This window comes from Homalodisca vitripennis, chromosome 5 (assembly GCF_021130785.1).
Source record: "Homalodisca vitripennis isolate AUS2020 chromosome 5, UT_GWSS_2.1, whole genome shotgun sequence".
In the NCBI taxonomy this organism is placed as follows: Eukaryota; Metazoa; Arthropoda; class Insecta; order Hemiptera; family Cicadellidae; genus Homalodisca; species Homalodisca vitripennis.
Window position 1 is genome coordinate 80,139,643 of NC_060211.1, and position 26,363 is coordinate 80,166,005.

The 26,363-nt window shown below is 31.7% G+C and overlaps 2 protein-coding genes across 2 annotated transcripts; one reads left to right on the forward strand and one right to left on the reverse strand.

The window, feature by feature from the left end:
• Positions 1 to 510: 510 nt before the first annotated feature.
• LOC124362422 lies at positions 511 to 11,295 on the reverse strand. Its single transcript, XM_046816902.1, has 3 exons — positions 10,983 to 11,295; positions 7,446 to 7,607; positions 511 to 6,374 (listed from the first exon to the last, which is right to left on the reverse strand). Exons 1-3 carry the CDS (start codon positions 11,044 to 11,046, stop codon positions 6,160 to 6,162), a joined length of 441 nt encoding a protein of 146 aa, XP_046672858.1. The 5' UTR covers positions 11,047 to 11,295; the 3' UTR covers positions 511 to 6,159.
• A 3,339-nt stretch (positions 11,296 to 14,634) lies between these two features.
• LOC124362423 lies at positions 14,635 to 26,102 on the forward strand. Its single transcript, XM_046816904.1, has 3 exons — positions 14,635 to 14,813; positions 20,490 to 20,672; positions 25,225 to 26,102. Exons 1-3 carry the CDS (start codon positions 14,747 to 14,749, stop codon positions 25,440 to 25,442), a joined length of 468 nt encoding a protein of 155 aa, XP_046672860.1. The 5' UTR covers positions 14,635 to 14,746; the 3' UTR covers positions 25,443 to 26,102.
• The last annotated feature ends 261 nt before the right edge of the window (positions 26,103 to 26,363 follow it).

The window sequence follows — 26,363 nt, forward strand, 5'->3', positions numbered from 1 at the left end:
GCCACCACCACAAAATGGCTTTAAGCCCAACCTGCCTTCATTGTTATCACCTATCAGATCTAGATAGGGGTTGGAAACTTGTGGTATTATCATGGTAGTGGTGGTGTATTAACGCCAAGGTGATAATTTTGAAGACTCTGTTCTATAATTTTATTAATAACAAACCCTTATATAGACTCTAATACAATGTAATATAGGATTTTTTACCTAAAAACTATGTATCAAAATAATTCAATGCTTGTTATCGATGTAATTGATTTTAGCCTAAATAAACTTATCATATACAGCGATAAAAAAGCATGACCTGAATATGGACATTGTGTGGTTGCAAAGACTGTCCAATATACCCTACATACTACAAGGAAGTGTGCATGCAAAGCCACTGGTATAGTAGCCTATATTTGGTAATTTGCTTCAGTGTTATCAGAACTTTCTGAACTACAAGACACACTGCTTCGCACTAACTAATGTTTGTACACTTACACAGGTAAAAATAAAGTACAGAGTGAATCTTGTAGGACGGATTTAATGTGTAAAAATTGTTTAAAACTTTCTTGCAACAGTCATCTTACCATTTATAATCTGTACATACCTATTTTACATTATGGTAATAATTATCATGTACATAACAACAATAAAAATACTATTTCATTACTAAAAGATCTTACAGCAAAATCTTCTTTATTCTATTTTGGGACAACCAAGTCTAACGTTACATTTATAAACTATAAAGTAAATAGATCAAGTTTGAGTAAAAACATGAAAGAACTAGGCAGTTTGTAAATCTATACTTTTATAAATAGTGCAATAACACTAATTGTAAACGTGTTTAAAAAAGTTATATTGGACGGATTAAATTGCATTGAGATTCAGAATACACAGTAGTTACATAAATGTGTAGTTATGTATAACTAATAAAGTTGTGTCTCAGTGATATAACATATAAAACAATTAGTAAACATCATTGCATAATACTGTACTTAACTTATACATTTTTTAATATTTATAGTGTGCTGGTTATAACCCCTTGACGTTTATTCTTGTAATATCTAAAAATTTAGTTTAAAACAAATTCAAAATCCATGCAATTAAATCTATATCAAATAAAAAACTTTAAATATTCATAAAAGTACAAGTCTTTGAAAAAGCTTTTGCTTCCAATGAATATAAAATATATTATTTTAACAATGTAACATTACTCTCCCAACCAAAACTTGCAAACATACAGACAGCATCTATGATTGGTAAAATCCAAAAAGAGACAACTAAAACAATTACAGAACATTAAATGATACTCAACTGGAACAATATGGTGTTTAAAACAAGTTGATATGATACTTAAAAACATATTCAAAGAATATAATACTTCAGTCAATAACATTTGGATATTGTAGGAATGTAATGAAACCATTTTAAAACAATATAATAAAAAAAACATATTATTATAAAGTTCTTCATTGTAAAATACAATAAGAGCTAAAAGAAATTTAAATATCATTTGTTGGTGGAAACTGTTCAATATTTTAAAATAATATAAATACAAAATGCTATAAGAAAAGTATTTTTTAAATGAACATTGAGAAAATGTGCAAGGCTTTTTAATTGGCCTGTAAAAATGAGTTTTAAGTATTAACAAGATTGTAGTATGTAACTATATAAAATGTTTTACTGAATGCGTAATTTTTTTTTATTGTATCTTATTTATTAAAAAAGTAAAAATTAAATGGGAAAATATATTAATTGACTTATATGAACATTGTAAAACATGTAATTATTCTTTGGAAAAATATATTCACAATACGTATGGTATCTTATAGCTGAGAATCTAAGCTTTTTATAGATATTCACCACTTTTTGAATACTTTTATCTCTATCTGTATGAAGGTGAATACTTAAATAATGTATCAACATGGTGGTCTGTACAAACTATACATTAACATTTATGGTTTATTAAAATTTTCCAATTTTTTAAACCATAAGTACCACTTTCTCATAATTAAATCGTTAAGAACACACAAATAACAAATATATTGGCCTTAATATTTGAATTGTTGATTTATAAACTTAGAAAAATTAGTCTAGATCCTCCACGTAGAGTCTAGTTAATGACCAATAGAAGGTTAAACAATAAATTTTTGTTTTTTGAACCAACAAAATATGTTTAGAAAAAACAAAGCTACTCTGATTTTTTTAGGAAAACCCAATATTAATTAAACTTGGCTGATGCATAATATAATGATTATCTAGATAACTTAAAATTATGGCTTGGTATCAAAACAGAAACTTTATACTCTTTACAATATTCAATACAGTTTTGTGTCAATTGATAATTTTATTTTTATACTAATATATTATTTTGACTTTCAAAAATTATAGTGTAATACAGTAACAGTAATAAGATGTTTAAAAAGAAGGAACTTATTAAGGTTTTTGGGTTTTGGGGTCACATAAATTGTATCATACATTTTTGCCACTTTTTAATGTGATTTAATTTATTGAAGGCCCTTAATATAGTATTAAAGAAATTACAAAAATAAGCTAATCCAACATCTTTAATCAATGAGGGCCCTTCAGTGACTAAGTGTGCTGTGTAATGAACAAATGATCAACTATGATACATTAAGTTTAAAAGTGAAATACGTTACACAATTATCTTTGGTCCCTTAACCATTGAGTAGAAAAATTTTAATACTCTATTCAGAAATTCAACAATAATTTGGGTTCAACTAAGGATCTCAAGGTACTTAGTCAAGTTTTAAGTAAAATAAACTGATTATTAATTACTGTTTTTCAGTACAACTAGCAGCCAACATTCTAAAATACGACAGACTAAAATTATATTTCTTTATTCTGTTTAAAATTATTTTCTGAAAATCAATGTTTACACAGCAAAATGCCCAAATTCTCATTGTTATATAAAAACATAGCAGTTGATTCTTAAAGGCTTCTTCTTCTATGGGACGGCCTATTGCCATGCACTTAAGCCTCAAGGGCCTTTTGCGCACCCCGGAAGCACACCAGAAGGCTCACTAGTCTCCGGTTTCAGCAGTTCTACAATCCGCCGAAAACAACCTATCAGGTCATCCTGGGGAAATTTACCACCCTTGTTCAAACTACCAAAGATGGCATACCGCTCCCTTGCTATTGCAGCGAGACTACACTTAAGGACTAATAAACATTTTAAGTATATGGTAGGAATTAATAAATAATCAATATAAACATTCATACTGAATTATGTATTACAAGTATAATTAGCTAGGTGCGGTGCTACAGTTAAATTAATGTAAATCATTGTTATTTTGTTGTTTCTTTTTAATGTTACTCAATTCAATTGCTTTGCAAGGACCTAACTCTTTGAGTCATACATAATTACAGTCAGTTAATATATTCATACTAAGAATGATTAACCCATTATAGATCCCGCTGTTGGATTGAATCCGACAATTTTAGTACTGTTAAGATAAAATTAACATGTTAGCAGCTATATTTTTGGGGTGCTGTAGAAAGAGCCGTAAAATATACACTGGGAAGAGAACGAACACAAAACTTAACACACTTACCCCATTGTATAATATACTTTTCATATTAAATAAGTTAGTAATGCCTAACATTCTTATAAAGGCACTTAGTAACAGTCATTTCATAAATAACTCATAAATAACCTCATTAAGGTTATTTATGAGTTATTTATACTATACAACCACTGCAGTCAAACCTTTTGACATTGTTTTCTTAACTCATACTTTATATCAGTTTACAACATCAAAAGTAAATATAATTGCATAACAAAGACACACATGCATTTATATGGTACTAAAGGAAACAAAAATTTCACTTTGAGAAAAATTAAGAATAACTCTTAAACTGGGAACCATCTGCTCTATTGTTAACATATGTAGTGACAAATATGTCAAAAGTCTTTGCCTTATCCACAAATTTTACATGTAATAAGTACACATTATCATGTACTTCAACCAAAAATTCCAACAAATAGGAAATACTAGCAGTTTAAACCGTGGCTTCACACACAGTTTACTGCTAAACAACTGAGATACCACAGGAATATCCTTTTTAAATGACATACCATGTATTCCTATGATAAATGATAGTTACTGGAAGATATTCCAATCTCCTGATCCATTTTCAAATAATTGACTTTAAGTTTAAAGAGCAGTACTTTGAGGCCTAGACAGTTTTTTTAAAGTTCTAATGAAATAAATAAAAATTGTCTACAATATTTCATGATTTGTTATAGAATGGCTCCCATTATTTCAGTAACACACGTAATATTTTAACCTAACATACAGTAATATTCATAGTATTTTTTGAAAAAAGATTTATAATGTATTACTACTGAGTTCTATGATAATTGTAAAACAGAAATAGGCATGAATCAATTAGGTGTTATTCCAGTGTTTAAGGTAAAGATGATCAGAGGTTCATCAAAATTGCGACTGTCTCTTATGTCAGCAAGTATCACCTCACCAGGGTGAAATCAAATTAAAATGCTTCCGGATTGTTTAATGTTTCTTAAATTCTGACAAATCTCTACTAAAATTAGCTGTTTTCTTTAGTGTTTCCTATATCAAGTAATGATTATAGGCAATATGCAATAAGCACAGTAACGTTAAATTATTAGTCTAGTTATAAAAAACTTTACAATTACAATACAGTGACACTTTATAAATAACATCTATCACACAAATACACAAAAACAACACATTACCTAAAACACAAAAATGGTGACGAGTTAGTCTGCCACAGTAATAAATTTGATTATGTCAAATCAACTAGACTGATTTAGCTGACAGTTTATAACAAATTGATCAAACTTGTCATTCACTCATAAAAACAGTGTCCTGGTAGATATATACTTATAATTAGACTGTTGCCCATTTAAAATGGCTACTTTGGTTTGTATCTTGTACACTGAAAAAAAGTAAATTTCTTTCAAGGATTTACTCGAAACGTAGTGTTACTGATTTATTGTTTCACTGAACGATGGCAAATGTCCGGAAAAATCCTGTTTCCTCCACAATCCTTCCATCGTCAAAAATAACCTTCAAACAAAGAATCTTTCAAGGACTTGTGCATCCAAATGAGCAAAGCAAAATATATCGTAAATATTGTTTCATATTCATATTAATAAATATTATACATTTCAGTGTAGACAAGTAAATATTTTCTAGCTTACTATAATTTAAACTTTTTTGATAAAATAGAAAAAGTTATATGATAAAGCAGTTTCCACAGTTACAAAGAAGTGTAAAAGTAAGGGAGACATGCTATTACTCGAACTGCTAATATCAGTTACATAGAGGATTGTAATACACTACACCATAATTCTAAATATCTTCTTTTAAATAAAGTACATCTTCTAGTTACTATGCTGTAGTTCCTGCTTCACCCTATACATTTTCGACCATCTGTTCACAATTAGTCTAAAATACAAATAATAAAATTAATTTAAATTAACTGTTTGTATAGTTCCTTATAAAATATTTGATAGCTTAACATATAGATAAAATTAAAACTAAACTTGTATAGCATTTCTACACACTCTTTTTAAATCAGTGATAAAACAATGAGCTACAACTATGCATGCAACATTTGAGATACAGTGAAATTATAATTGTGAGATTCACTATTTTAATGTTATTTTCTTATTTGTTTGTAGTATTTTCTTTATTGAGAGGTTTGAAAAATTAGTATAAAAATCGTGTTTTATATAACAAGAATACCAAATAATTATTCGCCTAGAATATTTTTCCCACAAAAAACTATCCTAGTTAAAAAGAAACCATTCCATATCGTGGCCAATCTTCTTAACAAAACATGCTATATTAACTATGCAAAGTTACAGATTTCTTTTTTTTATGTTTCCAAATTTTTATTTGATACAGTGTTCCTAATGAGTCGACTTAATCATTCTGGTACAATGTACAATATAAATAACTCTTAAAATATCTTAAACAGATTGTAGTTTTAATAGTTCTATCATACTCTCAATAATTGTGTGCACACATTGTTTACAGATTTAGCCTAAAACGCAAGCTTCAATGTTATTCCAAATCTAATTATTTCTGATAATACTTCACAATGGCTTTTGTCAGAGTGGCATCCGGCTCAGACACAAATGAACTATCCATGGTGAATAGCTCACCTGTATAATACTACAATAACAAATAGCAGAGCAGCTATAGACGAGAGAGTAGTCAGTGAACCTGTGTTACATCCATCCTTGGTGTTGCAAGTGCAGTACTCCATCCATATGTTGTAGGTCCCGGTACGCATAAGGCAGAATCGTTCATCCCCTCCAATCCCAGGTTCTCCCAGGTATGCACAGCTTCGGAAATATCGCCACTCTCCTTTCACTAGCATACATGAACAGAGAATAATAAATACCATTCAATATCATACTATAATATGATAATAAAATCATAATTAACCTGAGATTTTCACAATACTATGAGATATGAGGCCAAATAGTCAGAATTCCAGCTGTTTTGACAATGTATGTATGCCCCAATCCATCATTCTTACAGATGGGTAAGAGTGTTATCCTTGTATTTACAATCTTTATTACTGTCACCGATCCAGGAACAGACTGAGAATATCATGAACTGGGCTATTACAGAGAGCTAAAGGAGGCATCATGTGATTAGTGGTCTATCTGTCCTAAGAAAAAAATAACTAGTAAAAGTAAGACTGACTCAAAAGAGAAAACCAAACTAGAAATAGATCAGACTAAAGATTTGAATCTAACATAACAAAAATTCTTACCAGAAGGTTTAAAGAACCTTGTGCAGCATTACATAATATGTATAAAACAGAATGGCAATTATGTAGGCAAGTACAGAAGCAATGTATTAAACTAATATCGCCAATGGAGTCATGTTTTTATTTGAAGCTTGTTTTTTTTTATTTCCAAAATAACAACAATGACTGATCATATGTTATATAAATTTTATGTTCTGGTTTTTAAACACGATAAGCAATTATCTGAGAATTCCCTTGAGAATATTTGATTTCTAAGTACAAAACAACTGTGCTTTTGTGGTACATTACCTTTAATGAACACAGGTGTGATAGACCTGTGGCCCACCAACTGTACCATCCAAAGTAGTAAAAGGTTGGTAAACCATTCAAAAAAATCACACCTTAAAATCTGACAAAGTGTGATAAAAATTAATCAAATTAATGCAAAGATGATCTATAGGAGTAAACTATTAATATGGTATATAATTATTACAAATCTTAATATACTTATTTTAGTTTTTCTAGACTAATGCGTTATCACAATACTTTACCACGCAAAACATGATTATGCATCTCTAAATTTTACAACCAAAGTGAATGACTTAATTTTGTGAAATAAAGTTGCTAGGACTATTTTGTGTGACAAAATGTTTTTCAAGACAAATAAGAGAGGTAACATAGCACACCTTTTTGCCTGATTTTCCTGCACATCGTCGGCCGCACCCCAGGGATGTGCTCTAGGTCTGGTTCTTGTTTACAATCTGTTATAGGAACCGATGAGTTGTCAAAAGGATCACCACATTTTGGATCTGAATCTGAACGGCAAACCCAACATTTTATGGCACCACCTGCAAAATAGTTTAAAGGTTAGGCTTTATATTCACGTAACAGGACACAGATGACCTGATACAATTTTAGGCTAGATATAAAAACTATGATATAGTACAGTACAGTTAAACAACAAAAAAAGAATTTTAAATTGTGAACATTTATTCAGGTATTTTTATAGGTATAATGAATGATTTTCACTTTATTTTTATTAATTTTATTGTTTGTATGAAAACTCTAAAGTTGTCTAAAGTCTTGGAAAAAGCTACACAGGCATGAACTAATCAATCATCATGTTAATCAATTTGCTGCTCTACGACAGACTGGAAGTTTATGAAAATGCTGACTTTTTACTTAATTTTACTTAACTTTGTTTAATTTTCTTGCTAAAATTAATGTTGCTGTAAAGATATTTCTTAATGCACAGTTTTTATATTTATAATAAGGAAAGCTTTAGTAACCATGAAGATGTTGCTTCCTTTGATTATATCACCAACCAAACCGTGATCATCAACAAATCAATTGTATAATATAGATATTGTCATAGATCTTGTAGTAGCCATATAACAATGACTGTATATTATGTATTTGTACTTGAGTCAAGACCACTTAACCCATCCAATACTTGGAACAGAAGTCCAAAGACATAAACTACAATTAAAAATGCAAAACAAGCTTAGTGCGTCAACTAAATATATCTGAAACATATAAATAAACAAATCTCTGTACAAATGATATGTTGTCACTGATATCCACCAGTGTAGGGGACATTTGTTGAAGTAAGACATAATTACGGTTTAAATGATTTACAGGTTTTTTATATCGAAGAATATAATCATCGATACCTAATATTCGCATATCGAATCATAGACTATCAATCGATATAAAAGTAATAACAATCATATGTTTAAATTAAAATGTGAATTTAATGATAACAAATAATAAATGAACATAACCAAAATCAGGGAAACTCATAACTTTAACTAGGATGAAAACAGAACAAAAACGTTTTTACTAAAGTTGTGTCCACCATTACCTTCTTTTTTTTGCATCTGAAGACGACCATGTTAGCTCCTCTGACAGTTACATTTGTTACCTTTCCACAAATATCACATAATGGATTCTTAGGTACTAACCCAACATCCTGAAGCCATAAAAAACATATTTTATCGTCTTTTAAAGCAATTTCGTGAAGCTTCCTAAGATTGACGGCCATTTCAATACACAATGTTACGTGAAATTTAAAATATTACCTTAATTGTATTATTTGAAAGTGTTTACAGCTGTTCATATAGATTATTTAAGTTGTTAAAAATAATTCATCAGTATCGATTGATTATATCGATGGTTATGATTAAGTAATATCGTTTGCCAATTTCGATATATAAAAAACCGGGTCCGCTTATTGGACCCTACCCGTAAGACATAATTAGTTAAATGATTTACAGGTTTTTGCCTTGGTGAGGTAATTTACTATGAAAACGTTCCTTACTTGGAGGAAAAACTTATTGGATGCTGAGTGTCAAGTTTTCTGTTAAATGCAGGGTTTTATTAAGTAAAGATGTTGAAAATATCATAGCTAAAATTTACTAAAACCCAAAACCATAAGGTAAAACTAATATTCTACTAAAAAACTTTGCTTGAAATTGATTTAACTTTGATAGATCAAAGACTTTCTTGTGCCAGGTTATTATATAAACATGTACAATAGACTGAAAATCATTAGGCCAACTACGCCTTAATTGCTATTGGCTGCAGTGTAATAAATAAGCAGGTAGACTTATTTATTAAAGGCCCCAGCATGACCAGTGATAAAAGATAGAGGAATAATTGTTTTACCAATCAAAGTAAAATCTTCATTTAATAAACCAAACACTATATTTGTAATAAAATATGCCAATGTATTTTACATAAATATAAGTTTCCTGCATATATCTAAAACTATAAATTAAAAAAAAATATTATGAGTAATGTTTTTTATGATGTTGTTGGACATTTACATAAACAAATCTCGTCACTTGTGAGACATATCTTACATATTTTCCTCATGTTCATCGCTATATTCAAAGTCTCAAAATATTAGTTAAATTACGGCTACAGTATAATAAGAGGCCACCACCAAAATAGAATCATAGTACGGTATATCCTTAAAAACAGCAAAAAGTAACTAAATGTTACACTGTTTTTTTTTATTACATTTTACTTATAGATACACAACATAGATCATTTTTATATAACATAATTCGTGTCAACATTTTTCTTTCTATAGTTTAGATCATTATAAATATTGGCTACAGTATAATAAGAGGCCACCACCACAATATAATCATATTTATGATTATCTAAACTACAGAAAAAAAATGTTGACACGAATTAACTTACATTATTTAAACCTATTTGTATATATCTATAAAATGTAACAAACAAAACAGTTTAACATTTAGTTAATTTTTACTGTTTTTAAGGATGTACTAGCCTATAATTCTATTGTGGTGGTGGCCTCGTATTATACTGCAGCCCTTTACTTTAATTCTGGCCTACAGTTTTAAATCTTTACTGACCCAAGTTAGCCTACAACCCACTTCTAGACAACATTAATAGACCTGTGCTAAAATGTTTGTATTTTACATGGGCAGTTAGTACTTTAATAACATGCCTACAGTCGTTATTCGGCTGTTTTTATCAAATGGTTTGATTGACTTTATCCGAAGGAATAATTCAATACTACAATTTATTTAACTTAACATATGATTTTAACTTATTAGTTATAGTAATTTTAATGTAAACAATAAAGAACAAAAAGTAACTAATATTTTGAGACTCCTGAAAATGGCGATGAATATGAGAAAAAATATATTTCTTACAAAGTGATAAGATTTGTTTAAGTGGCTTCAACACGTGGGTTTGACTCCTGGTAACCCATGGGGAGAATTCTTTCCTCCATTTCACAAAAACAATTACTCACTAATATCAAGTTGTGCAAGTTAAAAATATTGTAAGGTTTCTTTGATATCTAAGTCTAGGCTATAGTTGGTTATGTAATGTTATTGTTAAATTTGTTTTTAAAATTGTAATGTATAAGATTCTTTTCGTTAAGGTAATTTGCTATAACTCTTATTGTGTATGTACGATTTTTACAAATATACAAATCGCAGTTGGATAGTATATCAAATTGTTCGATAAAGCAAGATAATAGCAATTGAATAATGAATGAGGCCATGCCACTTATTAGCCTCCCCATTGCAAGACACTACTACTAATAGGCTATGCCTGTAACACAAAAACATGAATAATAAAGATATGTGACAAGGACTTAAATTGAATGCAAAAGTATAAAATAAACTAGATCTAAATTATTTTATTTCTGAGAAGAATTAAATAAAGCAATTACTTACCTTCATAGAAAAAGTAGACTGATAAAACAAAAACAATGGCTATGTAATTTCTTAAGAAAGACATAGTAATTTTCAAATTATATCAAATTCTCTGATTAAACTATCGTTATAGATGGCTTCAGAACGAACACAACACAACACAACAAACCAAAAATGTATTACTAAATTCAGTCGATTTTGTCAACAACTGACTCCCTATCACCAATACCATCCGTTTCATTGACTACTCATAATAATACCTATTCCTCAAACCTTTCGCTCCTGTTTCGCGTGCCACGCCCCTCTTCTTCCCTTCGAATGTTAGTTTACTACTTACTAAGTTTTGGTTGTACGTGAGCAGAAGCACATTCACAAAGAGTAATCATAAATTATTTTCTCTGTAAGTCGTTACAATTTTGTTTCAACTTACAATTTAAATTTTTTAGTAAAACGGTTATAAAAAAATATTTATTTATGTTTTGAATTTTGATATTGTTTAAATTTATAAAAAAAGCAAAATATACAAATGCACATTTACTCAGTTTTGTATAAAATTAAACAGTAACTTATTTGTTCATACATCGGAAACATAAACCAACATTTGACACTTCACAAATTATATTTAAACAAAAGCACCAGATTACGAAGCTTTAAAGAGAATTCACACAATTATTTACCGATTTCAAACTATAACGCAATTGTATATTTAATATTAATATAAATGGTGTTAATTAATTCAAAACATTACACTATAAAAACTGTATGAAGGGGTTTCCGTAAAGTTGGGGATGAAGGTAAATCATTCATTCATAATGCACCATATCATCATAACTTAAGTGGGGCAGTAATTTGTTAAGGACGTTAAAAAACAAATGGCTTAGAATTATATGTTACAAATAAGGTAAATATGACCATACTAAGTCAAAACTAGCTCAAGGCGTTCAAGGAAGTTTGAGCTGTAGACTTCTTTGCTTTCCAGGATGGAGTCTGTCGATAACACGGCAGGACCGCACTCTGAGTCTATACACCTCAAGATACAGGTACAACATTTGAGTTTGAGGCTGTTTAAATGTTGAATACAGTTGTCAGGTTCAACAAAAGTCTATCCTAAAACTGATTTGGATTTTTTCACTGAACCAATGTCATTGATATATATTAGAAACTGAATTTGGGCTGATAACTGATTCCTAGGGAACCCTTTTTCTGAACTGGATTGAATTGGACAGATAATTTGATATATTGGCTCAAGTTGAGTTCTGAAACTTTGGAAATATATAAACCACATAATACACACGCCTCGGATGCCATATGGTTCCAGTTTGTTGAGTAGGGTTCTGCCGTCAACACGGAGACACATGCTTAAGATAGAGAAACGAACCTAATACGGCATTATAACCGCCTAATCCCTATATAGGTATGGCTCACCACAGCGTCTACTTTAAATTTGCCCTCTCTGAACCCAAATTGTACTTCAGAAATTTGGTTGTAGTCTCTGACGAGCTTCCTTGAAAAATGGTCACTGTTTTTCGTTGTTCGAATCCATTTGAGGCATGATGCTCTAAATTTAAACAATGTCGTGAAGTCAACCTATAACCTATAGACTAAAGAAAACACCCAAACAAGACAAATAAATTACTGTACAATCATTTTTCTTAGTTTACTTTTAAAAACAGTAACAGAAGTCTGTTTAAGGTTCTGGAGGAGGTCATTGTACAACTTTGGGCCAAAGTAAGAAAAGCTTAAGTCTTGAGTTTATCTCTTGGCGTAAATTCGCTAAATATGGCTTGCGTCCCAACTGGAAGGTTAAGATTATGGTATCAGAGCTAATTGTCTATGTTGTCATGTCTCGCGGTCCTAAGACGAAAAAATATCTTCCCTTCACTCAAGCACAGAAATGGGTTGTCTGGGAGATTCCATTAGATTTGTTTATAATTCTAGTTATACAAATTTACCGAATACTTGGAACACAGACACCCACCGCACTACTTTGACTCGTCCTTTGAAAACCTTGATTGGTCCTAATCTGACCATCGCTGCTTTGAACGTTGATGATCCGTTGGTGAGGATTCTCATTCAAGTACTGATTTTCACCTAGTCAATGGCCTCTTACAATTCCCACCAACATATTTGTGGGCAAACATGAGTTAAAATTGTAATTACCTAAATTATATTCCTTCCAAAATTAATTACTTTAAAACCTTGAAATCTTGATGTATTAATTTATTCTTACCGTTGAATATAAAATTTCTATTTTAAATAATCTTGAAATAATATTTAAGTTGAAAACATTACTTGAACAAAATATTGCTTGAACTGGTTATATCTTACAATCTTACAGTGTTCAATTCTATAAAAACAATACAATATTCTCTGTAAAAAGTAAACCTAATTAGTTGACGATAATTCTTCAACGAAAATCGTAATTCGAATATAAAATTTCTGCTTATGAAAATATTTTGTAGAACAGTTTTCTGCTCTAACAATCGAAACACATCTAAGTAACAAGCCAAAGACTGAAGATATAGCAAATTTCGTGAGTCAGAGCCTTAAGTACCTACTATCTTTCCCTAACCCACATTACCTCATAACTAAAATCTATGAATGAAGAAATCCGACCACCCAATCACAAAGTTGCAGAAATTAATTAATTGTCACCTGTTCTGCCCTATTGTAATCAGTTAACATGGTCTACTTCCAGACAATACAGCTGTCATTCTGTAGCATTACCTACCTTTGCGGATCATTTCTTGAGAAATTAAATTTTTAATTTGGTTATGCATTAACGATTCTGCTTATATTCTAAAATATTTTTGAATATATTTTCTACCATAAATATTTATGAATTAAATTTATAAAAATATGTAGCAAACGCTACACAAAAAACCAAAGAAACAAGTTTATGTAATACAAAAATCAAATACTGTATGAATGAAGAAACTGTACCTCCAAAGAAATTTTATTTAACTTTTGTCTCGAAATAATATTTAAACTCTGATTTAGTTAAATATTATTTATTGCTACCCTAAATTATGTAGTGTTCTTTTCAATTTTTGCTCCAATACGTATAGTTAGGTACTCAAACTCTGTAGTTGTCATTCTTAAATAGTTTTTAAAACTTAAGTCAGTCATCAGTTCCCCTGTCTACGAGTGTTCGTCATCTTGGGAGTGTCGATGGCCAAGCGATATAAGACGTCGGAGTTTGAATCTGAGTTAGAGATAGTGCAGGTTCAGATCCTGTCTGTAACATCTGCAATTTTATCAGTACCATCGACCTTGTACTGTACCGACTCTTCCCCTTAATAAGACCCTCGAACAGGCCAGTGACCCATGAGAGTGAGTGGAATAAGTATAATGACTATCACGTACTGATTTGCTTGAAGTTCGTTGTGACTAGAAGCGAAAATTTAAACACGTTGCAAGTGTCAAAGAGGTGTTTCACAACAAATCTTGAAAAAGGTTCAATTAAAAAAAGTTGAAAGTTTATAAAACAAGTTACATAGTATAAAAGAAATTGAATGGATATATCATTGGCTTTCTAACATAGATCACTAATTTAAATCACAGGAAGATCAAACATGAATAGACACAATACACCATAATATATCGAAGCTAGTAACGCTTTTTGCATAATTAAAAATAGAAAAAAGATTTTTATTTTAGACGTCTGTGATAATGGGCTTGGCCACTGACTGAATGACTGTATTGTGTATTTGTTTGTTGTTAAAAGTCGTTTGGTTAACCCGAGGAGTTGTCATAATAGTTAGTACTAAATTTGTGACTTTAAAATGAATCAAAATATTATACTTATTGTTTTGTCTACGTGCCTTACGTCTAGTTTATTTATTAGCTACTGTGAGTATTGTATTTATTAATCAGGAACTTCTGTCAATGTATTATGATTTGGCTATCATTGGACATTCTTAGCTCCATATTTACTTTTTTCTTTTAATAGAATATTAATTAAACTGTATATTCTCCGAGTAGTTTATTTTTGAGTGATTTCTTGACTTATTTTTGTATAAAATTTCCAAGAAACCTTTGTTTAGTCAGTTACCTAGCCTCAAGCCAAGGTGCTGAAAGTGTAGGGAAGGGTGGTCTGAAAGGATAGCCAAAGCCCCCACTTCACCACATCTACTTCCACTTAAACACACTCAAAGGGAGACTTTAATAAGCAGCCTACACTCGTTATTCGGTTGTTTTTATTGGACAATTCGATATATTACCCAAATCAGAGGATAGGGTACGATAAGCTAATTTTCATAGTAAATTACCTCACCAAGGCAAAAACCTGTAAATCATTTAACTAATTATGTCTTACGGGTAGGGTCCAATAAGCGGACCCGGTTTTTTATATCGAAATTGGCAAACATTATTACTTAATCATAACCACCGATATAATCAATCGATAATGATTAATTAATTTGAACAAATAACTTAAATAATCTATATTAACAGCTGTAAACACTTTCAAATAAGGTAAGGTGATATTTCAATTTTACATATAACAGGTTGTCCAGCAGCCTTGAAAATCGGGAAGAGGGGGAATTATGCTTGAATTTTACCTGCCTTGAATAGAGTGTGAATTATCCTTGTATTTTATAGAAAATCGGGAGTTTTTTTTTATAACAATCACAACGTATTTTTATAAATATCTTGAGCTAAAACAGTTTACTCCATCTAATATTTGTTTCGTTTTCGTGCGATTCACGAACAAAAGGCACAGACGTGGACGTGACTTAGTGACGAGAGAAAGTTGATGTCATGGGCTATAGGGGAGGGTTGTTAGTCATGGGCTGTACGATTAAAATTGTTGTGTTCGGAACGGTTGGATTGTTTAAATCGTTCGAACTCGAAGTTCGATATATCGAGTTGAATTTCCATAGTCTGTCGCTGCCATTACTCATGCACGGCGCCCACTGTGGTCGGCCCGGCCTTCTTGTAAAGTCAAAATACGTGCAATCAAATGGACACCCGCCCACTGTGGCTGGCCCGGCACAGCCCAGCCCAGCCTGACCTTTTTGTGAAGTCGAAATAGGCTACACGCAATCAAATGGATACCCGCCAACTACGACCTGCCCAGCTCAGCCCGGACCGGTCTTTTATACTCTGTCAAAATGCATACGATCAAATGGAAACCCCCCACTACGAGCGACCCGGCCCGAGAAGACTCGGTCCACACGGCACCCGAAGAGCCGATCTAGGCCGGGCCGGTTGCAGTGGACAGTGCTAGGCCGGAGTGAGCCCGGCCCGATCTTTTTGTGAAGTCGAAATACACACAATCAAATGGACACCCACCAGCTGCGACCAGCCCGGTCCAGCCCGGACCGGTCGCCGTGGGCGGGGTTTCCATTTGATCGTATGCATTTTGACAGAGTATAAAAGTCCGGGCTGGGCCGGGCCGGTCGCAATGGGCGCCGTGCTTAACACGAATGAAGATATTAAAGGAACAGTTCGATTATGTTCACATTGATGTGAAATTGATAGAATACAAAAGAAATTTGGAAGTAACTCTCTCTCGTTGCAATAGCTAAAAATGGCATCAGTGGTTTGACGAGAGATGGTATTTATATATGCTTGATGTTAACCCTCTGGCTGGCGCGCATTTGAGCCTTGACTGGCACCCTGTTTTGAAGCTTTGTGCAGAGTTTTTAATTTTTTATCCTGTACAATTAATTATTGGAAAAAACACAAAAGTGTTATACATCAAATTACTCTGCAGAATATGTTGTACAATATAAACATAATTATAATTTGACTTGCCTAAATAATGGTGGATGTTTGATGGTCAGAACTCAAAACTTTTTTTTTCAAAAAAACACTTTTTTATATTAAGCCATTAAAAAAAACTCAAAATTAATTTTATTTAAAAATCTAAACTATGCATAATGTTCACTTACTTATGCACAAAAAGAAAATACATAGTTATAACCACTTTTATTTATAAATGAAATTAGAATTGAAAAAAACAAGACTATATACAAGCACTAACAGTTGCCGAGTCGCGTCACGCGGAAGTAGTCGGGAGCTTTTAGCGGCCAGTAAAATAATAAATATTCATATATATATATAAAAGTGAATACATTATTAGAAGGCTTGGGATCTTGTGATTAAAGTGATATCACTTTTATGCGATTCGAGCGGTAATTATCGGAACTATTACGTAATTAGTAGACGATGTTTAATGAGTCGTATATTATGACTCTGCCAGTTCACGGCGGGAAAAAATGAGTCGTAATTTACGACGTTGCCAGCCGGAGGGTTAAAGTAATTTGTTTTCAGTGCCGTTCAGTTGTGGGTTAGTAGTTAGTTATTGTGGACATTTGTCATCAAGTTTTGAACAAATATAAAGTAAGTTATATGCAATTTTACGTATTATAAAACTAATTTTATTCTTGTCTTTGGAAATAAATGTTTATTGAAATTTTCTTCCGTTCTCAACCCAAGAGTGGCTAAATAACCCATGCGACTATATATTGTATTTATAATATTCGCCTGTTGAAGAGGTTGCCCAATTCTTTGAAACATAGTGATGAATATTAAATGTTTCAATTTAAGGTAATTGTTTACATTAACATGCCCATTGAAAAACGTGATCATGTGATCAATTATGGGGTACAATTGGATGCCTATAGGATTTATTTTAAATTTATTTGAGATATATAATATTAATACAACACTTTTTTAGTAATCTAGATGTTTATTTACCCTTGCTATACTATTAAGGGTTGTTATCATTTAACTTATTGTCAATAGCCTTCTTATTTGTTTTAATTAAACCGCGACTACAGCCTTGAATTTTATAATTTTGAACCTTGAAAACCTTGAAATGTACTTGAATTTTAGATTTGGTCATCACTTGACACCCTGATATAAGTAACATTTGATTATTAAAAATGACAGTCTATTTTAGAAAACTACACGACATTGCTTTGAAAGATGATAAGACATGTTTTACGTGGCTTCAACATGTTGGACTCGTACCGAAAAATCCATTATGTGAATTTGTGGGAAATAAACAACTGTAACTGTGAGAGGAGCAAATATGATCGTCTTCAGTTTTCCTAATTTTGCTTATAATAATTTGTTTCATCACTGTAAATATTAAGTCCATATTTTAATTTAAAACATATGATTGTTATTGAGGACTATAGATACTTTTATATCGATTGATAGTCTAAGATTTGAGATGCGAATATTAGGTATTGATGATTTCATCTTCGATATAAAAAACCAGGTCCGCTTATTGTACCTTACCCAAATTAGATATGTACAAATCGTATACAATAAGTTTTAATAAAATACAGATACAAGAAGAATCTTGTACATTATAATTTTAAAAACTAAAATTTAACACTAACATTATAAAACAACAAAACAAACTTTGGTTTAGACTTAGATATCAAAGAAACCTTACAATATTAATAACTTGCCCAGCTATATATCAATGAGTAACTGCTTTTGTTAAATAAATGGAGGAAAGATTTCTCCCTAGGGAACCCACATGTTGAAGCCACTTAAACAAATCTCGTCACATGTAACAAATATCCAACATATTTTCCTCATTCATCGCCATTTTCAAAGTCTCAAAATATTAGTTACTTCTTGCTGTTTATTGCTTACATTAAAATTACTATAACTGATAAGTTGAAATCATATGGTAAGTTAAATAAATTGTAATATTGAACTATTCCTTCTGATAAAGTCAATCAAACCATTTGATAAAAATAACCGAAGGGGAGACTTTAATAAGGAGCCTACACTTGTTATTTGATTGCTGTTATCGAACAATTCGATACACTATCCAACTTCGATATGTAAAAATCACGTACAATTAGAGTTATAAATAACAGTAACAAAAATGATCGGGTAGGGTACGATAAGTGGACCCGGTTTTTTATATCGAAATTGGCAAACGATATTAAATAATCCATGGTACTTTGGGATTATACCGACCACACCAGTATTAAGAACACAAAAATATAAATTTATAGAAACAAACATGATAGAACGAAAAAACAACTCTGTAATTACAAAATTACAAACTTACAAGCATTTCTAGGTATTGTGATCGGTATTGTTGTCGCTGTTATCTTATCTTTCTCGAGAATCCCGATTACGGCAGGCCGCGCGGCATCACATGATTTGCACGGTACATAATTGCCTTTCCATTACAATTCAATTTATATTTCTGATCAGCCCCTCTAGAATTTGATATTTTACTGATAGGTACTATCTCGAGGGATGTTTTTCTTTCGTTGACATCAGCGCGGGGCAGAAAGCTCGCGCTGATGGCCGGAGGCACTCGCATTTTGGGTGGCGGAATGTGATCAAGAATAAAAACAAGTTTTGAGTGTTTTTTCAATTAAGAGTTTAGTTTTAGTTTGATAATGTTTGTTTTTGTTGAATTTTTGTGTTTGGAGAAATGTAGAGGTAAAACACGGAAGTACAACAAAGCGACGCGACTCTGCAATCACGTTATCTCCTAGACCGCTCGTCTTTGACCTCTGTCTGAGGATAGGGAGGGGTTTGTGATAAGACAATTCCTGTTTTATATTGACGAAATATTGTTTTACGCTAATCTGTAATCAGTAGAAGCAAAATGTCAAATAACGATTCATGTCTGGGTGTGGTAGGTATAATCCCAAAGTACCATAATCATAAACATCGATACAACCAATCGGTACTGTTATTCCGTTATTTGAATGTAATTTTTTTAATGGTTGATTATATACAGTAGAACCCCTCATATCCGGCCTCGGTTTTACCGCACCTCGGTTTATCCGGCCACTTCTTGGAAGCCAATATCGAAATTTATTTACTACGGCTTGCAGACGCGCAGTTGCACGCACTAGTCTCCCACGACTCTTGCGTTATTTTGGTGTATCTATTTGTTTACATTTTCCTGTGTTGTCCTCAGTTGAGCTAATAGGTTTAACCTGTAAACAGTTCGTTGATTATTTCCAGTGCGGTTAGTACAGTACAGTACAATTGTTTTGTTTCGTCAAGTGCTGTGTACTGTAGGTTGGTTTATCCGGCCGAATCGTTATCCGGCCAGGGGCTCGGTCCCGTGGTGGCCGGATATGAGGGGTTCTACTGTAGTTGGTTTTGCACAAACAAAATGCATAAGTTTATATAATTATAGCACAAATTTTATAACAAAATCAAGATTTATTTAAAATTAAAAGCTAGAGTAATATATTCATTATGTTGAAGCCGACAAGATGATTACTGGCAGAACACATTAGTTTTATACTATTACTACACTAAGTAAGGTTTCTTATCATTAAGGAATTAACAAAGTTTATTAGTAGCATCTTATTGATACTTGTCTATTATTGTATTCATATTTCAGTTATGAGGTCAACAGAGTTATTCCTGTCGGGGAATGTAAATCAAAATGTTTGTCAAAACCTCAACAACATCATGAATACGTTTCAAGCAATACTATGACACACGTCTGCATATTCCATTGGCTGATTGGTAGTTGTATTGCATTTTCCATTATAGTTAATTACAACCATTTTGTAGGTGAAGCAGTGCGGTGTTACCAGTGCTCCTCCCATCAAGACCCAAAAGGACAAGACAACTGTGGTGCCTATGAAAAGTTCGAGAAAGATAGACACATAGCTGTTGAATGTAACAGTGATGAGTCTGTAGCACCTGGATCTTTCTGTATGAAAATAACGCAACAAGGTCCCAGAGGATTCATTTGTGAGTTTATGATCAATCTTTTCATTATTACAAGTACAACCTTAGTCCTAACTGAACATTAAATAATGTTATCTTAATGAATAGAAACTTTTGTTTTAAACATATATGGTACTGAGTTGGACAATTCCACATTTTAATGGCAGTATCTGATAGCCAAATGCATTAAAATGACATTGAAAAGCTGTGTTACAAACCTTTCAAATCTGTATAAGAACTAACATTGTGTATTATAATTAGTGAGTAACTTTTTAGTGGTCAACATTGTTCTGCAGAGCAATGTTAGACTGTGATTTCACAGTTACATATTGGTTACAACTGCACGAGTTCAGGAGTTGTTCTCTAACCATCATTACAGAAGTTTTGTATATGGACCTCCATCTAGTTTTTAACCTGCCAAGTGGCATGGAATATTTATATGGCACAAAAGGTCATCATGTTTGTGGGTGCACCAAGAGTATCGCACGAATGTATTAATGTTCACGCAACTTGATAAAGCATAATATTGTCTGGTTTAGTTTAAAACCGTATGGCTGAAAAGAAAAAAAGAATTAATATACGTATCAATAATGGTTTTGTTGGAGTGGTTTTCATTTGCCTCCTCTATGTTTGTTTTAAATTACTCCCTGTCAAGTATAATTATAAAAATTAATTTAGTTTTTTAAATTTCTGAACAAAATGATCTTTAAATTGTTACAGAGTCCTTAAGTTATTATAAATATTTTTTTTTGTTTATAGTCTCTTTCCTAAAGCACACGAAAAAGAATATGTGTGTGTATTTTCTTAAATTTACAAAAAGTTCAATTTTTTAAATAAAATGGTATAAACTGAATATTTGTTAAATCAGCATAATATTTGGAACAAAATGTATATGTGGGATTTGCTGTTTTGCACACATGAAATTACGTATAGGACAGAATATACACATATGTTTTACTTACAAAGTGTTGTTAAAAATGTAAATGAAATTTGTGAAACTTTTAGGTTCTCACATTTCTTTCAATGTGGTAAATAAACGATTTATAACATTGGTTAGAGTTCAAAAAATTATTCACAAAGATGCTACCAAATGCCAATAACACTAAAATACTGTGACATTACAGGCACATACACATAACAGTTAAATAGGGTTAAAAATGTTTTTTCATACATGTAGGGGACATTTAACAAATTTCAAAATTTTAATTGCCGAGGAAAATTAGAAAATGGTAAACATTAACACATTCACAACATCGTGACAAGTCGTGAATATGTTAATAAGGTCATAGAAATGTTACAATTTTTAGTTTTACCATTTTAGTTATAATTTTTATTGAATTTTTTAAGTTAGTTCTTATATTTTAAATTTATTATACCTCTTGATTTCTTAAATTCTTCTCAAAATACAAATATTGAGTTCTGAAATGTGTTGTTAATTTTTAAAGTATTTATTCAACTGAAGTAAACAAGTCAAATGGCGAGACATTGACGGTGGCAGACACCTTAAGGTTTGCTGCTTGCTATAACCATTTAACATCGTCCATTACAGATCAACAGTGAAGTTGTTAATATATTAATGAAAATAACAATACTGATTGTCATTAAAGTTAGGTAAAGTAATTAATTTTTCCTTAGGCCAATAAATGCAGTATGTAACGGCTTAGTGAAAGTGTTCAGACAAAACTAGACCATAGTACTACAGTATTACAAAAAAATATACTGACAAAAGATATATGTATAACTCTTTAACAGCTGTTTCCTTGAAATCTTAACCTGTTGAGTGTGACACAGGTTAGCAAAATGAGTGCACACCATATATATATATATATATATATATATATATATATATATATATATACACACACACCATATATGGTATTACATTTTCCATTTGATTCTGTATGGAAGAGTATAACATTTGCCACTGGTTAGTCTTGAGAACTAATGTCGTTTCTTATATGTAGTGAATGTTTTTTTTAAACTTTTTCAGCTATTTTGATAGTATCGCTGTAGTGCTTGCCAGTTCTCTAATATGGCTGTGGTATCTAAGAGTAATGCAAGCATCTGTTGTTTAACAGTTTTGGAACGCTTTTTACTTCCCAGTAGTATTTGTTCTGGCCAATAACACACTCGGGTTCAGCCGTAATAACACAGCATAAACCATGCTGCACACTCATTAAGAGATGTCTATTGTATAAGTTTAGTTTAGTAGTTTTAAGTTTTTAACACGTTCGCTGCGGCAAGAGCGGCCAATGATGTAGGTACCCGATATGCGGCAAAATTCAAACTTGTGATTTTCGTTGAATTGGCGTTATTTTGGTTTGATGCGCTATAAAATAATGATATTCGATTATACTACGTTCTTATGCGTTCGTAATCATCGGGACTGTCCTGGACAGTGGCCCGCATTTTTGGCATGGCATCATTTATGTTAACATATGACGGGCTATATAAAATTTAACTATAACTTACCAAATGTGTTGTGTGATGTCCAAAAGTAGCAAGAATACTTCAATCGACTTTGATATGCATCAGGTTCCGTTGCTAGACAATGCCACTGTCCGGACAGTAGTCCCGCACATACCGTAAAACACCCACAGAGCCCGCGGTGCAGATCGCCGCCGCGTGCTGTCCGCACAGTAAAACAAATAAAAGTATCGTTTGAATGAATTTACTAAGGAGACAATACATACTATACAAAAAAGCAAAATATGTGTATACTGTGTACAAGAAAAATATTGACACCACACATATAGATAAAATCGCAATACCGGTAAAAGATTACCTTACTTTTAATTTAGTAGTAATAACCTATCCAATTTGTAAACAAGCCTAGCTGCTAATACGTCTACTCACAAAAACAATAACACAAGGGAAAAGAAATTAGGAACACGTGTTTTATTGTTTTCCTACTGGTTCATAATAGCAATAAACATGTGAAATTTCAGCTGTTTCGCTGGCACTGTCCGGACAGTAGGTCCGCATTTCCAGGACGAACTGACGTATCAGAAAGTAAGTATACTTCATCTAGAACAAGCTTAAAAAGTTTCCGACAATTCCTGCAAGATCGCAGCAAGTGACAAGCGAAACGAATAAGCAATGCATTGTGCGTATCGGCACTGTCCGGACAGTGGCTCGCAGTTTTGGCGAGGGTCACGGGACTGTCCGGACAATGGCTCGCAGCGAATGTGTTAAAGTGTTTACTTTTGGTTTTGTGCAAAATCTAAGACAATAATTTTACACAAGTGTAAACGGCTGCTATTTTGAAAGATTATATTGAATTGTAATATTTTAAATAATTATATATATATATATATATATATATATATATATATATATATATATATATATATATATAGTCTCTTAGAGCAGTTTCAAAAGAAAACTACAATTTTTTTATGTACAATATTTCGTTGTAACTAACAACTTTTTCAAGTACACTTTTAAAACATACACAGAATAAAATAAACAAACAAAAGAAGAAACACCTGATAATAAACATTCTAAATGTAAATACAATTTTGACATGTAAACAAGTTTTGATTAGTTGTTAATTTAACAATAACAACATATATATATATTATATATATATTATATAATTTTGAATTTAGGTAAATTTGTATATAAGAATCTAACTATTCAAGTGGAAAACAATAATTTAGCAAATGTTAAGTCCATATGGTTGTTTCGATTTTAATATAAGTTGGTGTGCCAATTCATTATTCCTTAAATTTAAATCATTTTGAGAGCTGTTTTCACAAGGTATAATTTTGCTTATAGCTTTGAGTTTATAACAATCCTCAAAGCTTTTGTTATGGTGAATAGCGTGTAAGACTACTGGTTTTTTGTCGTCTGTGATTGATAGAAAAACGGTGAACAGTCATTCTTAGCCGTAAAGAATTTGAGGTTTGCCCAATGTAGTCCTTGGGACAAAACCTACAGGTTAGTTGGTAAATTGAATTGTTGGAGGTACAGTCCAATTTACCAGCCATTGGATAAGTTTTGTTAGTGACACTACTTTGGAATTGATCGGTCTTATCCATAATTTTGCAAATACCACAACGTGGTTTATTACATGGTTCACAGCCAAAAGATAAATTTTCATAATTTTGGGCCTTACAAGCATATTCTTCAAATTTTTGTCTCTTAAATACTATTCTAGGTGGCCTGGATATATATATATATATATATATATATATATATATACACATTCATTAAATTTGTATAAACGGCCAAATACAAAATAATTGAATCATAAAAAGTGAGGGCTCTGTGGTGTAATGGTAGCACATTCACCCGGCAAGTGAGAGATCCGGGTTCGAGTCCCGGCGGAGCAAGTACTTTTTGCGATTCAATGTTTATTGAAATAAATTATATATATATATATATAGGTCTTCATTAAATATTTTTATTTTTACTGATATAAATTAGAATACCATTTGACCACAGTTTTATAACACACTAATACAAATCGTGCTCAGAAATTCATTATCGACTTTTTACTAGCTTTAGAGTTGGCTTATTTATGTCAAAATGCGTTCACTGTTCTGTTATATGTAAACATTGCTTGTCACAGGGGACGGCAGATGGAGACAGGTGATACGCCGTTGTGCCTCTGTAGCTGACACTGGCGTCACCGGCGTCTGTAACTGGGGTGTTTACGAGAATGGTATTTACTGGGAGGAGTGTTACTGCTCTGAGGACGAGTGTAACGCATCCGTTCCCACTATGTCTAGCTTCAGAAATGTCATTATTGTGTTGATAATATCAACATTCTTTTCGCTGTACCAGTAATGTTTTATGTTGTGAAATTGATCTGAACAAAATATGTGGATCTGTGTAATTTTTTTAGAAAGTTACTTGAAACTGCAAGTAAGACAGGAGTAGTTTTATACGTTTTACAAAAGGTTTACTGTATTTACAGTAAGGTTTGTACAGTTTTCTTTTAACGAACTGTGTTATGGCTTTAGTAACGGAAGTATTTATTTTTCTGTTCAATCCAAGCAGTTAATAGCATCTTATCGCACTAATAGAAGAGAAAGTGGTAATCTAGATTAATTATTACAATTAACGCACTTCCATTTCAGATTCAACACTGTTTATCATAACCTGTGTCTAATATCATACCTCCTTATCTTTGTACTCTTGACACTCACAGATGCCAAAGGGTTTATCTAAACAATTTATTTAACTCTTAGTTACTGGATAAATTTATGATTAAACTACTGTTTACAAGACACTAATTAAATGCATGGTCCATTCATAATATATAAATATCTATTTTATGACATATTAATTTATTGGAATCAATATTAAAACTGTATTGTGTCAAAAGTTTTAAATTATGTATTGTCAATAAGCAGCAACATTCAATCATGTACTTATTCATTTTGTTGTATTATGACAATTTTTCTTGAATAGGATAAAGAAAATTTCCTATATAATTTGTGCATCTTAATTGGTGTTACTGTCTGTAAACATCCCCTAAATTGTGGAAATGAGTATTCACTGGTGTTAAAAATTAGTAAGGAACATCCCAACAATAGCTATAGGAAATACGGGGAACTAAATGAACAGTTTAACAGATTACGTAACCAGTGAGTGACTCAGCGTTCAGTCCCGGTCTAGCGGCTTTTAACCAATACGTGTTTGTTACTTAAATGAGTTAAAACATTTTTTAATTTTCTCTGACACGTTTCCACTTTCACAATAATA